The 15,229-nt window shown below is 53.0% G+C and overlaps 6 protein-coding genes across 6 annotated transcripts; 4 read left to right on the plus strand and 2 right to left on the minus strand.

Annotated features, from left to right (window-relative positions):
• Positions 1-1,470: 1,470 nt before the first annotated feature.
• TRIREDRAFT_69316 (uncharacterized protein) lies at positions 1,471-2,514 on the plus strand (the record flags this gene model as incomplete). Its single annotated transcript, XM_006969041.1, has 1 exon — positions 1,471-2,514. A coding segment is annotated over one exon (1,044 nt), but the record flags the coding sequence as incomplete, so codon positions are not given.
• Positions 2,515-2,661: 147 nt separating this feature from the next.
• TRIREDRAFT_69375 (uncharacterized protein) lies at positions 2,662-3,846 on the plus strand (the record flags this gene model as incomplete). Its single annotated transcript, XM_006969042.1, has 1 exon — positions 2,662-3,846. The coding sequence occupies one exon, from the start codon at positions 2,662-2,664 to the stop codon at positions 3,844-3,846; it is 1,185 nt and encodes a 394-aa protein (XP_006969104.1).
• A 903-nt stretch (positions 3,847-4,749) lies between these two features.
• On the plus strand, positions 4,750-6,176 carry TRIREDRAFT_52165 (uncharacterized protein). Its single transcript, XM_006969043.1, has 3 exons — positions 4,750-4,919; positions 5,018-5,465; positions 5,591-6,176. Exons 1-3 carry the CDS (start codon positions 4,890-4,892, stop codon positions 5,911-5,913), a joined length of 801 nt encoding a protein of 266 aa, XP_006969105.1. The 5' UTR covers positions 4,750-4,889; the 3' UTR covers positions 5,914-6,176.
• A 311-nt stretch (positions 6,177-6,487) lies between these two features.
• On the minus strand, positions 6,488-8,830 carry TRIREDRAFT_69384 (uncharacterized protein; the record flags this gene model as incomplete). Its single annotated transcript, XM_006969090.1, has 2 exons — positions 6,488-7,160; positions 7,275-8,830. Coding segments are annotated over 2 exons (2,229 nt in total), but the record flags the coding sequence as incomplete, so codon positions are not given.
• Positions 8,831-12,433: 3,603 nt separating this feature from the next.
• On the plus strand, positions 12,434-13,700 carry TRIREDRAFT_5737 (uncharacterized protein; the record flags this gene model as incomplete). Its single annotated transcript, XM_006968986.1, has 6 exons — positions 12,434-12,513; positions 12,588-12,628; positions 12,708-12,783; positions 12,866-13,009; positions 13,117-13,325; positions 13,417-13,700. The coding sequence occupies 6 exons, from the start codon at positions 12,434-12,436 to the stop codon at positions 13,698-13,700; spliced, it is 834 nt and encodes a 277-aa protein (XP_006969048.1).
• Positions 13,701-13,796: 96 nt separating this feature from the next.
• TRIREDRAFT_81906 (uncharacterized protein) lies at positions 13,797-15,153 on the minus strand (the record flags this gene model as incomplete). Its single annotated transcript, XM_006969091.1, has 2 exons — positions 13,797-14,597; positions 14,811-15,153. 2 exons carry the CDS (start codon positions 15,151-15,153, stop codon positions 13,858-13,860), a joined length of 1,083 nt encoding a protein of 360 aa, XP_006969153.1. The 3' UTR covers positions 13,797-13,857.
• Between the last annotated feature and the right edge of the window lie 76 nt (positions 15,154-15,229).

Raw genomic sequence — 15,229 nt, forward strand, 5'->3', positions numbered from 1 at the left:
CCCCACGACCACTCTATCAACCAACCAGCTCCTCCGCTTGTACTGCCGCGAGAGGCTCTTTGTGCACCCCGTGGAGTGGACTCTTCGCCATCTCGAGCTCCTGGAGTGCTCATTCGAGGAGGCAACACTGGAGCCTGCACTTGGGTCTCTACAAGGTATGGCGTCGTCTCTAAGAGAGAAGCTGGAAGAGAATGTAAACGCCCGTTTCGTGAGGCAGCTGGCCTCCCGCCGCGGTCGAGGTGCTCCGGATTTCGAATGGCGCGAGGCCCAGCTGGGACGAATTATCACGTCTGATGAGCGCTTCTCCATCCATTACAGGTGCGGACCACACACTTTCTCATCCTCTTGGTGTTTCGATGTTGATTGCTCAAGTCAGGGGAGGTATATACTTGCGCTTTGATAACCGTGCCTGCAACCTCCCTTGCGTTCTGGTCGGTGACTATACTGCCCGGCGGAATAACGTGCCTTTCGCGGCATGCATCGATCGGTTTGATATCGAGCTTCAACGCCACGACAGGGTGAAAACGTACAGAGGCGTCCGCCAGAGTGAAGCCACGAATTCTTTGCGCAGCCTCCTGTTGAGAAGGCTGACACCAAGCAATTACTGCCATGATCCTTATATTCTAGCACTCTTGATAGCGCTGGCACAAGGACAGCGAGCGGCTCGCGAGAGCTACAGTAGTCCTGAAGGAGGCTTTCAAGTATGACTTTCTTCTCCTTGCCAGTGATTGCTCATATACATATCGGTCACGAACATGCAAGCTAACAAAACCAACAAGCCCCAGGTCTTGATGACAAGTTACAAGGAGAAGCACGTTCATCTCTTTGCTGCCGACATATCGTCTGCTTTCCTAGACAGGCTTCGACTTCCTTCGTTGACTCCTCAGTCGCAAGAGCCAGTGCATATACAACATGTACTGGTTCCTCTGAAGCCATACGCAACTTTTCGCCGCCGCTTATCACAGTTACTACATACCTCACAGACGCTCTAAGCATACGAGGTGAGTGAAACCCAGGTATAGTTGTGAATGTGCACATGGTTGGCCTACTTGGCTGCAACATGAGGTGTGTTGTTCTTCCACAGCCTGCACGGTTAATACCATGCGCATACTATACACACATCCCCCGGCCAATCCTTTCACCCTTCTGAGAATAGATTGGGAACTCCAACCATCAGGGCGGGGTTGTCGCGTCATCCATGTGATTGGGTCATATTCTTTTAGGATTCAACTCCCCGCGCGGTGTTGAGGTAAGATTCTGTCCGTCTACCCGAGAATTATCTCATGAATGTTTGCAGGTATCTTGGCCGTTATCATCAAGTTCACATGTTACCAGAACCGCGATGGGTTGGAGAACCCAGCAGCTGAGTTGACGGCCTCAAACCATTAAGCAAACCTATCAAAGGCAACAACAACAACTGATCAAATACCCGATGCCCAAGAAGCAAGGAAACAGAGTCAAATCTTCATCATGTCATCACGGCCATCGTGTCGCGAAGACTTTGAAGTCGCCATCATCTGCGCATTGCCGCTCGAGTACGACGCCGTTGCTCTCCTCTTCGACGAGTTCTGGGATGAAGACGGCGATCCATACATGAGGGCAGCCGGAGACCCCAACGTCTACACAACCGGTCGCATAGGCAAACACGATGTCGTGCTGGCTCTATTGACTCACATGGGCAAGGTCAATGCCGCCTCTGCGGCCACTCACATGCGGACAAGCTATCGAGGCCTGCGACTCGTACTTCTTGCAGGAATATGCGGCGGCGTGCCCTATAATGGGCGAGAAGAGATACTCCTAGGCGACGTTGTGATTAGCAAGACTCTTGTGCAGTACGACTTTGGCAGGAGATATCCCGATGAGTTTCTGCGCAAAGACACCGTCCAGGATAATCTGAGGAGACATGACAGAAATGTCGGCAGCCTTTTGGCCATGTTTGACACAGCCAGCGGCCGAGAGAAGCTCCGAGACAAGACTTGTCAGTTTTTGGAGCAGCTCCAGGAAAGGGCCTCGAGGCATCAAGCCAAGTATGACTATCCCGGGACATCTGAAGATAAGCTATTCGAATCGAGCTATCGCCACAAGCACCGCGACTCATCAGCAACTTGCATCTGCAGCGTGTGCCATGGGAGAAAAGACCCAGTATGCAATGAGGCCCTTGGCTTGTCGTGTGATGAGCTGGGCTGTGATGAAGAGTACCTAGTTCCGAGGCAGCGACTCCAGGAGCAAAGCGAGCAAGACAAATCGACGCGGCCTGCCGTCCATATTGGCGCAGTTGCGTCGGGCGACACAGTGATGAAGTCTGGAGAAGACCGAGATAAGATCGCCCGGGAAGAGAAAATTATCGCATTTGAGATGGAAGGGGCCGGCGTGTGGGAGGAAATCCCCTGCATCGTGGTCAAGGGCGTGTGCGACTACGCCGATTGCCACAAGAACAAGAAGTGGCAGGATTATGCGGCAGCAACGGCGGCAGCTGCTTCAAAGGCGATGCTCGAACGATATATCCAGACGGATCGAATAGAGCGGTCCATCATCCAAGCGGAGAGAGACAATGTGTTTCGGCAACCAATCCAAGAACCACCAAAGAGCCATTTCCTGGTCCCCTTTGGACGGAATCAGGATTTTGTTGGGAGACAAAGCATTCTGTCGGAGCTCCTAGACATGATTCGACCCAGCGCAAACAAGGATGACTGCCAGAGAACCGCTCTCGAAGGACTTGGTGGAGTGGGCAAGACGCAGCTTGCGATAGAGGCTTCGTATCTCATTCGTGATGAGCATCCCGACTGCTCCGTCTTCTGGGTACCGGCCCTGGACGCGGCCAGTTTCGAGTCTGCTTATCGCAACATTGGCAAGCATCTCAAGGTTAAAAACATCGATAGCGGTGGCAGCGTTGATGTGAAGCAGCTCGTCAAAGCAGCTTTGAGTGATGAGAGCAGTGGTAACTGGCTCCTGGTTGTCGACAACGCGGACGATGTCTCGCTACTCTTTGGCACTTCTGGACTCTCGGCCCATCTGCCATTCAGTCGAAGAGGTTCGATTCTGTTCACGACGAGGAATCACGAGGCAGCTGTGAGGCTCGACATTCCGTCAAGGAACACGATCCACATTGTCGAAATGGGACAAGACGAAGCCTTGAGCCTGCTGCAGCATGGCCTGACAGACAGCCAGACGAGCAACGTAGAAGCCACGAGCAAGTTGCTTGATTTCCTTGCAAACTTACCGCTAGCCATTCGACAGGCTTCGGCGTTCATGGCAGCCAAATCCATCTCCACGGCCGAGTATCTCGAGCTCTGCGAATCGGACTATGAGGATCTGATTGACCTCCTCAGTCGAGACTTTGAGGATCGGCACCGATACAGGGAGATTCAAAACCCCGTAGCCACGACGTGGCTCATCTCCTTCAATCAGATATTGCAGCACAACCCGCTGGCGGCAGAATACCTGAAATTCATGAGCATGCTGGCGGAAAAGGATATCCGAAAGCGTCTTCTGCCCCGAGCCAAACCCATTGACGCCATTGAAGCAATCGGCACGCTCAAGGCATACGCATTCATTTCACAGCGAGAAGGAAGTGACTCTTTTGACATGCACCGCCTTGTGCGGCTAGCCATGCGCAACTGGTTGGACAAGGAAGGACAGCTGATGCAGTGCATGAGATTCACCGTCCATCGGCTCAATCAACGGATTCCGCTCCCAAGCAATCCCGGCACCGACGTCTTTAGCAACTTTTTGACGCACGCCCAGGCTTTTGTGCAGCTTATGGATGAGTTTTCGTGCGAGATAGACGAAGCCGACGTTTTGAAGAAGCTGGTGGATTTTATCTATGGTAGAGCAGGCCTGGAATGAGAGGTTTGATGTTGAGCCTCAACCTTCTACCACATGGTAGTGGTTTGTGGCCAACCACCAGTTTCTCTTCAGATACTACGTTGAAAGTCAATGGTTTCGACAAGACGCCAGCATTTGTTCACAATCAAAGAACTCCTAATACCTCTTTCCTTTTCTCCTCCTCCTCACCACAAAGCCACAGACACGCGTCCAAAGTCCGCTTCATCCACACCACACACAGCCTTGCGCCATCTGACTGGCAACCAAGCCACCACAAGAACGAAGTCATCATGACTAATTATCCTTCAAGAACAACCCGAACAAAAAAGAAGGAAAAAAGGGAAAAAAAAAAAGAAAAGCCAATCAATCTCCAACCAATCACAGCCATCTCCGGCCTCCGGATCGGTAAACCCCGCCTACCCAATCAAGCCAAGCGTCCGCTCCAAAGACCCGTCAAACCCGCCACTAGCGACCCCCCCGTCGCTGCCGTCATACATCTACGTCATCGATGGCCAAACTGCGTCAAGGGTCGCGTGTGCCAAGAAATCAATCACTATGCCATTGCGTGTTTTGCGCTTCCAATTTCTGTGGTGCTCCGGTACAGACGGACGAGGGTTTTGCCATGATTCCCATGCCAGGTAGCATGATGGAACCCGACTTCAATAAGTACCTTAGAGAAATAAGTGAATACCTGCAGAAGCTCGCGGAATAAGCAGGACTGGCACTACAAACCGCATGTACACACCCGAACCGGGCGAAAGCAGTGGTCCGCTCTCCGTTGCTTGTTTTCCATGGCTGTGTAATACTTGTAGCTCGCTCTCCTGATTATCACGACTTTTCTTCTCTTCTTATTTTTTTTGTCTCCAGCTCTCTCTCGTTCACTTTCCCCTTGGCAGCGCTTATTCACTTTCCGTCGACCCCCAGTAATAGTTGATATACATTACATTTCACCACCCGCTGTAGGCTTTCATCCTCCACCAGGTAGTATCCGAATACAAGTCGACAGACCAGCCCCAGCCAGCCACAAACACCAACAACAACACAACAACTCCAGCCAAACCGCCATGGCTGCCAGAGGCTTAATATCGTACTGGGTAAGGCAAATCCCCCCCAAATAAACAACACATCCCTCTCCACCAAAACAAGAAAAAAAGCCACGTTCCTAACCCTTTCTCTTCTCTTCCCCCCCCAGATCCTCCCCGTCATCTCCAGCCTCGTCTGGTGCGGCATGCTCCTCGGCCTGCTCCTCTACTGGGTCGTCGACACAAACACCACGCACTACTCGTGGATGGGCAGCAACGACCAGATCGCCTTCATCAGCGACATTGGCGCCAGCAAGCTCAAGCCCCTCTTCATCGCCGGCTCCGCCGTCACCACCGTCTTCCTCGACCTGGCCTTTGCCTCCGAGCGCTGGCTGCGGCACAACGGCCGCCTCGTGCCCAACACCACCGTCAAGGAAAAAGTCCTCGCCATCATCAGCATCGTCTTCGCCGTCATCGGCACCGCCGGCCTCATCCTCCTCTCCATCTTCGACACGCACCACCACCACAAGGCGCACGACATCTTTCTCCTGCTCTTCATTGCCGGGTACCTCTTGTCCGCCGTCTTCATCTGCTGGGAGTACTACGATCTGGGTATTTGTAAGTTCTTTTTCCCCATCAAGAGAAGAAAACAACACCAAGAATAAGAAAGAAAAAGAAGAAGAAAAGAAGAAGAAAAAAAAAGCCTGTACAAAAAAGACTCACACGTGTTATCTTCCCAACAGACAACCGCCAGCACCGCATCCTCCGCATCTCCTTCTGGATAAAGACCACCTTCGTCATCGTCGAGTTCGTCCTCGCAATCGTCTTCGTCGGCACCAACTGGAGCAACAACGACAACGTCGCCGCCGTCTTCGAATGGATCATTGCCTTCATCTTCACCTTTTACATCCTCTCCTTCGTCGTCGACCTCCTGCCCGCCATCCGCACCAAGCCCGTCACGGCGCGCTTCACAAAGGCTCACGAGATGGAGTCGGCGAATCGTAGCCAGGACGGCGGCAGCAACGACTACAACCGAGACGATTACAACCGATATGCCTTTCAATGAATGAGCTGCATAGCTGAGCTGGGCCCAAATGGCCTTTTGGGCACTTGGGCCTTTTCCAGTGCTTTGGTTTGTTTTCCCGCATAAACATGTACGAGTAGTTTGGGGGGTTTTAGGAAAATGGAGTCAAGAGGCATGTAAAAGGGCGTTCAACAGGTTCAAATTTCATCACGGATGGTTGTTTTCTCACGGATTAGATGTACAACGATTAACAAGTAATGTATGTTTTATGATTACCTATGCACTCTTACAAAATCATCTCTGACAAGCAAGATTAACCACACATGCCCAGTGAGCTTGTTGATGCCATTGAGCTTAAGAAGAGAACACTGTAGCCCTCATAGAATGATTCCCAGCCCAATATATACTCATCAAAAATATTTCAGTTACTCATGACTATTACAACTATTGGTCACATGAAAATGCAGCGCTAAGTAGTGGTATAAATGAACAGCAAATAGAAGGAACTGAAACCCCAGAAATGTGTCATGCCAAACGCCGTCATCGTGTATCCGGCAGACGAATAAGCAAGCCTCATCAATGCCGAAGCATGAAACTACCCAATGCAATGAGAAACTCATTGATCCATCATTTCTTTGAATCGAGAGTCCCGCATGGGGCTGTTTCCTTGTCGGGGAGGCTGGTCCATAATGGCCCGAGGCGTCTCGAAGCTCTCGATATCACTGCTTCTGCCGCTTCCCGAGCTGACCGGGCTCACGCCGCGAGAGTCTCTGTTCTGGAGCTGGGGATGAGCATCGGCAGTCTCTTCGACACCCCTCCCGGCAAGCGAAACCTCCCGCATGCTGGACGAGCGGTTCTCCAGGCTGCCTGTGCTGCCACCTGGGCCAGAGTCCCTCAGCGCGGCGCCGCCGACGAAGCCCTTCTTCTTCTCGTCTGGCTCGCTGAGGGACTTGCCCCGCGAGAATCGATTCTTGATCCAGCCCTTGACTCGGGCCGTCGGGGACGTGGGTCCTTCTGATGACTTCTTAGGTGAGCTGTCGACGAGATCTGCGCCAGTCTCCTGCTGCGCGGGCGGGGTGGTCACTTCTGGCACGCTGGAATTTCGCCTGCTCTGCGGATCTGCCTCTCGCGCTTCCGTCTCTCCCCGCATACCTGAGTCGAGGGCACCCGAGACCGCCTCCGGCTCCGTCCTGGACTTGCGCCGTTCCTCCTTGGCCAGCTTCTTTTGTTCGGCTTTGGCCATCTTCTCCTCTTCTCTCTTCTGCTTCTCTTCTTGCTTCTCTTGCTGTCTTCTGGCCTTTTCCTGTTGCTTATCCTCCTCTGTTGACGAGACAGCTGTCAGGCATAGTTCTCCATAACACAACAACAGGATTGTGAGACAAGGGTGACGTTATCTTTCCAACATACCTTTGACCCTCTTCTGAAGATCTTTCAGCTCGCGCTCACGGGCCTTTTCTCTTTCAGCCTCGGCCTTGTTTGCTGCTTCCTCCATTCGAGCCGACGCCACACGCTCCCGCTCGGCCTCGGCCTTTTCGTGTATATTGTCCAGTACGGGCCGCACTCTCCTGGCGGCAATGGCATCGATTTCATCCGCGTCCATGAATACTCCGCCTCCGATGTCCACCCTGCCCTCGCCTTCTGTTCGTGTGTCGTGTCGAAGCTGGGCGGCTTGCTGGGCCCTAAACTGCCAGTCACCCAAAACCGTCGGGTTCATCTTGCCAGTCTCGAAATAGACTTTTTCGTCCATTCCCTGGAGGCTTGCCTTGACGTTGCGCTGCGCAGCCGTGTAGAGAGCTTCCCGGTCTCTTTGGCGCTTCTCTTCGTCCACTTGCTCGAGCCTAGAGGAGAAGAGGGTCATTTGTTGGCGTATCAAGTCGGAGCGGGCACGGCCTTCCATGTCGCTGTCACTGGCGGATCGACGGCGCAGCTTGTTGGCAATAGTAAACCGGCGGCGCAGTGGCTTATCCGCGCCGTAGTACTCGTGGTATCGCCGGTTTCTGTCGTGTTCATCTTGAAGCTTGGCAAGCCGTGCCTGTGCTTGCCTATACGCCGCTTCCTGTAAGTCGACATAGCCATTCGCTGAGGTCTCTCCAGTCCCGGCCTCTAGGCCGTCGCCCTCGTGCCGGCTCTGCTGCTGCCGGTACATCTTCTTTGCCATCTCGACCGCTGATTGGTGGATTCTTTCGTTGTCCGTCTGTTCGTCGACTTCGGGCTTCACAGGGGGGTGTGAGGTGAACATGTTGCGGGTCATGGTGGTGACTGGAATCGCGCCGGTGTCCTCGACTGCTGGCGGCGGCTTGTTCATGGCAGCCCGGTGAGCTATGGATGCTCCATTCAGGGCACTCACGGAAGCCCTAGTCGCTTCTGGATAAGACGGTTCCTGGGGTTGGGAGTATGACCGGAGCCTCGAGCGGGGTGTGCCGAGCTTCGAGGGAGCCATGGCTCCCTTGGCGGCCACCAAAGATTTCTCTCTAGGAGAGCCGGGCGGTGAGCTGGCCGCTTTGGCCGATTGGACTCGGCTCGCTTGGAACGCCTGTGTGGCGGCAGAGCTTCCGTGAGATGTGGTCAGCGTGGCCGGCTCCGGCTCCGGTTCTGGCCGCCTCGCGTTTGCGCTGAAAGCCTGCGTTGCGGCAGAACTGCCCCATGAGTCGTACAAAGGCTTCTTGACGCTCGACTGCCTGTATGCGGTGCTGGCAGAGCCGACAGCCAGCACGGCCGCCTTGGTGCCCGTTCCGTCCATGGTGGGCTCCCACATCGGTGACATCTTGTAGTCTTTAGCCAGAACTGCGGCGGCCGATGCCGACGACGCCTTGTCCGGCTTCCACGTCTCGACTGGCTTGTGGGTGAACCAGCCAAGAGATGCTGCCGCGCTGGCTGCTGCGCCGCCTGGGCTCAGACCGGTAGACGGGAAGCTTGGGAGGCTGCGAGGATCGGCGTACTTGAGCCTACCGGCGGTCGATACTGCGATACGAAGTCAGCAGGCAGGGCCGGGAGCAGAAAGTGAAGGACGAAATGACGGCAAACATTAAATCTCAATGTCCCGCGCCGCTTAGACACGGGAGACCAACGGCTAACACGAAAAGCAAATCCTGCGGTGGGATAGAGCAAGCATACGAAGCACGTAACGGAGCTTGCCAACATATGGGTGCAGTGTATAGAAGAAGGACAAAAAGGATGAAACAAAAAGCGGGATGCAAGAAGGGGAGGAAACGGGATGGTGCTTCATTTGCTCCTTTGCTCTTCTTTGGATCCATCTCTTCCCCCCCTTCCTCTCACCAGCACAGGGTCAAGACATACATGGACTGTGGGATCCCGGCTCATGAGAGCGCGAGGGCGACTTTGCCACTGCCACGGATGGCGATGGCCGCGCTTCTTCCCCAGCTTCTGCAGCTGTTTGCATCATCCAGGCCCCGTCGGGGTGGGGTGACTCCAGATCAGATACGAGGCCAGTCGAGGGAAAAGGCGGTTAGTGAGCCGCCGCCAATCCGAAAGAAGGATGTCGCAGTGCTGGTCAAGTGACGCTGCACTGACAAGGACGGGCGCGATACGACGCGAGTACGAGAGAGTACGAGGACGCAGGAGAATTGCTGCTGGATTATACGGAACTGTTGGTAAGTTGTGTGCCAAAGAACGTATGGAGCGCAATGGACGGCCGAGCGTCGTCGGTGGTGTAGGTACGTGAGAAGAGGTTTGTTGCCGCGCTTAGAGCTTATGGAGTTAGATCGTCGTCGTCGTCGTTGTGGTGTCGGAAGAGTCTTTGTTCGGCAGCTGTTTTGAGTGGCTGTGTGGTTTCTTCCTTTTATATGACCCTGTTGTACATACAGGTGCGGCGAGGTGAGGCGAGGCAAAAGCGAGAGGCCAGGCCAGGCTAGGTAGGATCGATCAGGTCAGGTCAGGTCAGGTCAAGTCAGGTCGGGTGGTATCTGATTGTCTCGGATCAGCCAGTGTCAGCAAGTTTCATCGCTTGACGGCGTCGTTTCGCGAGGCGGATTGGCGGGTTGTACGGATGGCAGCGTCCTGCAGCGCCTTGCAGCGCCTTGCAGCAGCAGCAGCAGCCACAGAGAGAGACGCCGAGTGACTGTACAAACGGCAGTAGCAGCGACGACGACGAAATGATCCAACAATTCAACTATACCTTGAGATGCCAATGCCAGTGTGGTCGATGCCTGGAGAAGGCAGATGAGGTTCTACAGCAGAAGCATGTCTGGAGAATCTGACTAAAGCTGAGAGAAGGAGCGGAATAGATGGGCTTAAGTAGGTACAGTACAGAAGCAAAGCGCCGGCAAGGTGGAAGGCACCACCCGCGGCCGGCAGTATTCATTCCATCATCGAAATAGAATGATGATGGATTCTTTTTTCGCACTTGGCGGTACTTGGCCGCTGTACCTTTTCCTCCTCCTTTGCTCTTCTACAACTGTACCTCTACAGCCAGCTGGGGCCAGATCCAAGATATGTACCGACTGACTTACAGTAGCTGAACGACGGGAGCTTCTAAGAGTACCTACGGTGCTACTAGTATGTACTAATCGCTTTTTCGTTGGCAGGGATAGTACCGAGTGTACCAAGGCAATAGGTAGTAATAGACTTGACAAGGCCAGACAAGACAAGACAAGACAAGACACATGCCAGAAACAACAAACAGCGACGCCTCCCCCATGTTCCAGCGTCGGGCCTGACGTCATGGGGCTCGAGCTAGGTGCTGGTGCATGACGCTATTCCAGCTCCCAACGCTGTTTTTTGCAGGCATTTCCAAGCTGCCCATCGCCAGTTGATTCTCACCGAGCCCCGACCAGCGTCTTGTCCGCTAGATCCCGGCTAGTCCGCAGCTTCTGGCGCAGGCGAATGCTTAAAATCTGTCTCTCCTAGGATTTCTCGCTGCATCATTCAGGCCGATTCTGTGTAAACATACGTACAGTTACTCCGTAGTATCCTTACTACCTACCTACCTAGTACACGATCAAGATCCCTTCCCATCCCTGCCGAAAGCTCGTGTCGATCGGCACCCCTTGCCCTGTTGCGGAACACAGCTGAGGCGGGTAGCTACATTAGCATTTGTCCAAGACAATTCTGGTCTTGTCCTTCTCGATGATGGATACCAAACATGGTTCTCCTTAACTTATACTAAGTCAGTTTGTGAGGTATCCACGTGTAATCTGTTGACAGCCTGTTCCAAGTCTTCCATGCTAAAAGACCTTCCAAGTTACGGTACTTTGGAACTGCCATGTACATAGCAGTGCCTCCTAGGCAGGGTATGTGTTGGATCATACTCACCTTGGATTCATTGTGGCTTATACTCTGCCAAGCGAGCCATCTGACGAGCCCAGACTAAGATGAAAGGGCTTGCTTGCTCTGCCATCACCACAGCGGAAGCCAGGAGGAGCCATTCCTGAGCTCGACACCAACAGCCGGCTGACATGGGGTGATGGGAAAGTTCCATAATGTCTCCAGTCTTCCGATCAAGTCCACCTCACCTCGGCTTTTTCATTGCTTTGCTGCCTTGTCGTTAGTCTTACGGTTGAGACCGCCTCACTTCAGCTCTCGTACTAATACTTGGTCCTACTCCTTGTTTTTTCCTCCGCGAGCAGTTAAACCACCAAAACCTCCAGTTTGCGGTCAATTATCTTAGGTATTGAAAGCATATGTACCTGTGATATGTACAAGACGCTGTACACCAAATAAACCCCCTCGATGGCCTCGATTCCATCGGCTTCATGGGGGGGCTGAGCACAGTGACGTAACGCGGCACCCTCACGTTTAGCCCATGTGCGACTCCAGATCCGTCAGACTGGATGCGCGCATGTATTCTAAAGTACGAGCATTTGCTCCGTAAGCCACCAGACGACTTGATGGCGTACGTAGTATTTCGCTGGCGCAGCCACTTTTGTAGTCTTCAATTCATCCACCAAAACCTAGGTATATTCCGTATTAGGCATCTGTTGCTCCGATAGCATAGCATGCGAGAGCCTCTAGAGTCTCATTGATACTGAGTAAATGGAACAAATAGCATTCATATTGAACTAGTTCGCTCATGTCTTTTACAAAATAGAATCTGGAAGTTCGGACACATTCCTGTATAAGCAGTGGTGGCTGTAGTGGTGATGATCAAGGCGTTGTTCGTAGTGATAAATTCCGCCCTGGCAGATTGATCACCATGCGATTATATCCAACAAGGAAGAAAAAGCCCTTCCCCCCCCAACCCTCCAAAAACCGACAGAACTTCGATACACCTCCATGATATTTTTGGATTTCGTAGCCTTCTTCGTTCCAAGGCGAAAATGAAAGACCCGTGCATACAGGGTAGGTCATCACAGTACCTACCTACTTGGGTAATCGCAACAGCAATACTAGCGTTGCCGACACTGAAGCAAACAGGCAACAAGAAAGAAAACCCCTGCACTCTGCAACCCGTTTGTCAATGTTTCCATGAAGGTTTCGCGCAACATCAAGGTTCTACTCTTGATATCAAACAAACGGCAATCGTAGCAACAGCGGCAACATAGAGAAGAGAAGAAGGAACAGCAACTTCCACGCCTATCACTCACCCACTCGAGTTCAGCCAATCATGGAGCCTGAAGCCCAACTGCAAAAAGTCCCTAATTTCAGGGACGTTGGCAAAACCGTCAACCAGTTTCTGAAGAAGAGGTCTGAACCACACTTAAACCCATTCGTCTCTCCTCTCTGATTATAGCCATTTGAACTGACTGATCATTGTGTAGAACTATCCGAGAGGGCCTCTTCTTTCGATCTGGAAGGCTAAGTACGGTACCTTAGAAAGAGGGGAGAAGAATCATGAATTGATTCATCGAGCTTACTATTCCTCGTCTACCGGTCACTAGACGATGCCACGGCTGCAGACAGGCAGCTCATCCACGATCAGCTAGGCATCAAAACAGTCGTTGACCTACGCACAAAGTAGGTAACGGCTCAGTCCCCGATTGAAAGACGGGAAAGAACAGCATCTCCCGGCATCCTGCTCAACTCAGTTTCAACGTAGGACCGAGATCCTCAAGCAAATCAGAAAACACCGCCGTTCCGAAGTAGACGAGAAGATCCCAGGCGTCGAATATCACGGCATCAAGATCAACGGCAAGGCCTTCGAATGGCATCTCCTGAGCCTGCTGTCATGGTGGGACTTTTTGTAAGCAAGCCCTCAATCTCGGCCCCCCCTTTGTCTACCATCGTCTCCAAGTCACAGGCGTAGACTAATCGTGGGCCACTTCCGCGGCTGTCCCCCCCCTTTCAAAGCAAGTTCATCTTCCTGTTCGTCTTCCAATACCGTATAGAGGCCATTAGGATCATCAGCCGTCAGGTCATGGTGCCTCGCGGCCTTGTCCGCATCGGCCTCGACACGATCGACCTCTGCGGCCCGGAACTCCGCGAAGCCCTCTCGTTCTATACGTCGCCCCAGACGCTGCCCTGCGTCATACACTGTACTCAGGGCAAGGACCGTACGGGTAAGATGTGCTCTCCCTATTTTGATACCCCCCCCCCCTTCTACCTAGGTGTATCGCGGCCAATGATGATAACCTCAACAACGTTCGATAGGTCTCATATGCGCCTTGGTATTGATGATACTCGACATGCCCCTAGCCGCCATCGAGCACGACTACTTCCTCACTGACGACGCCCTCATGCCCATTCGCCCTCAGATGCTCAAAGAAATTCGTGAAGTTGGCCTGACGGACGAGTGGGCCAGGACTGCAAGAGACATGATCTCCGCCATCGAGCGCCATATCAGGGACAACCACGGAGGCTTGGACAGCTACCTCGACTCCATTGGCTTTGACCAGCACCAGCGCGACAGGGTCCGCGAGACGCTGCTCTACTGAGCACAAAGCAACAAGTCCATACAAGCTGATTGGAGATGAGCTGGCACGACGATTCTTCCTGCACCTTTAGATGTTCAGTTCAAGTAGAAATGCTTTGGTTCATTATCATCATTCCTTGTGTCTTGTGTCTATGTTTGTCTTGCTCGTGGGAATCCTTCTATTTCTTTCTAAATTGTCCCTGAAGCCAGCAGCGATACATCTTGATCTTCTCAGCTCTGTTCACGAGCAACCGCCGATCAACGCCGAGCTTCTCAATCGTAAATCGTGGGGCGTCCGTCTCCTGGGCGTCCTCCGGGCCTGACCAGATGCCGGCAAGTTCATCTTGATCGAAAAAGTACACGCGGGTGCCGTCTCCGCGGATGTAAAAGTTTTCTTCCATGTATCTCCCCTTTCGAAAGCGGACTTGAGCTAAGTCACCTCTTCCATAGTCTCGGAAGCAGACCACTCCTCCAGGCTTCAAGGCTCTATACACATTTCGTACTGCCTGCGTCCATTCTCGGGGTGATAATGCGGAAAATACGAAAATCATAATGGCCAGGTCTACAGTACCCTCCTCGACGTCGGGCGGGAGGCTGTCTGAGGAAACGTCCCAGACGTCGGCTTGCATGTGCTTGGTATCATAGGCTTCGCTATTGCGCATAACTTCTACGGCTTGCTTGGAAAAGTCGCAGGCATGAATCTTCAACAGAGGATTCTTGTTGTTGGCGAGGACGGGAAAGGCGGTATTACCCGCCCCCGCGCCAATCTCCAGGATGAGCTGTGGTCCGGCATCCTCCTTGGTCACTTCGGCCAGGATGGGAAACTCTTGTTGGAGCCACTTGCGATCCTTGAAGAAGTTGGCCGTGTTGTTCTTGTAGAACTTGTTCCACCACATGGCCGGGTTTGAGTTGAACCTGTCTTGATGTCCATGTTAGCAACACCGTATGCAGAGGATGCCAAAATGTAAAACAAATGTGAAGAGTTGGTTGGTATGTCAGATGGGAGCGAAAGAATTGAAGGTAAGGTTTTTCATCAGATTACTCAGATGAACTATGCATTTGGATTGTGTATCATCACACAGACCGGTTGGAAAGCAAAAGAAAAAAGGCAGCCGAGGGGAGAAAAACCTACTCTTGTCAAAGTCGGACACGGGAGACTGACGCTGCTTCTCCAACTGACCCTCTGCATACAGCTTGTAAGCATCGTCAGTCTCAACGTGGTCCCAGGCATTGAACTCGAAGACATCGTCTCCGGCCTCAAGATAGCGGCTGCCGAACTGGAAGGGATCGCTTCGCTTCAAGTTATTCGTGGGATCATGCGATCGGTGCGGCGGCACGTCCTTTTGAGCCTCGGGCTTTTCAGCCTTGGTCTCGACGTTGGACGTCTCATCTCGAGAAGCCTCAACGTCGGCAGTCTGGGCTTTGGGAGTCTCAGCAGCCTCGACGGCCTCAGCCGCCGCTTTGAGAGCAGCCATATCGTCCAGCCCCGAGCCAGCTGCACTGCCCGCTTCCACGTCGATCATCGCTGCAGCTGATCCGACAACGCATAGA

The sequence above is a fragment of the Trichoderma reesei genome (genome assembly GCF_000167675.1).
Source record: "Trichoderma reesei QM6a unplaced genomic scaffold TRIREscaffold_28, whole genome shotgun sequence".
NCBI classification, from domain to species: domain Eukaryota; kingdom Fungi; phylum Ascomycota; class Sordariomycetes; order Hypocreales; family Hypocreaceae; genus Trichoderma; species Trichoderma reesei.

What these genes read in the sequence shown, in the direction of transcription:
- TRIREDRAFT_52165 (XM_006969043.1), top strand. Translation starts at nt 4,890, where the DNA reads ATGGCTGCCAGAGGCTTAATATCGTACTGG. An exon ending in GAGGCTTAATATCGTACTGG is followed by an intron (nt 4,920 to 5,017) that starts GTAAGGCAAATC and finishes TTCCCCCCCCAG; the next exon opens with ATCCTCCCCGTCATCTCCAG. An exon ending in GTACTACGATCTGGGTATTT is followed by an intron (nt 5,466 to 5,590) that starts GTAAGTTCTTTT and finishes TCTTCCCAACAG; the next exon opens with ACAACCGCCAGCACCGCATC.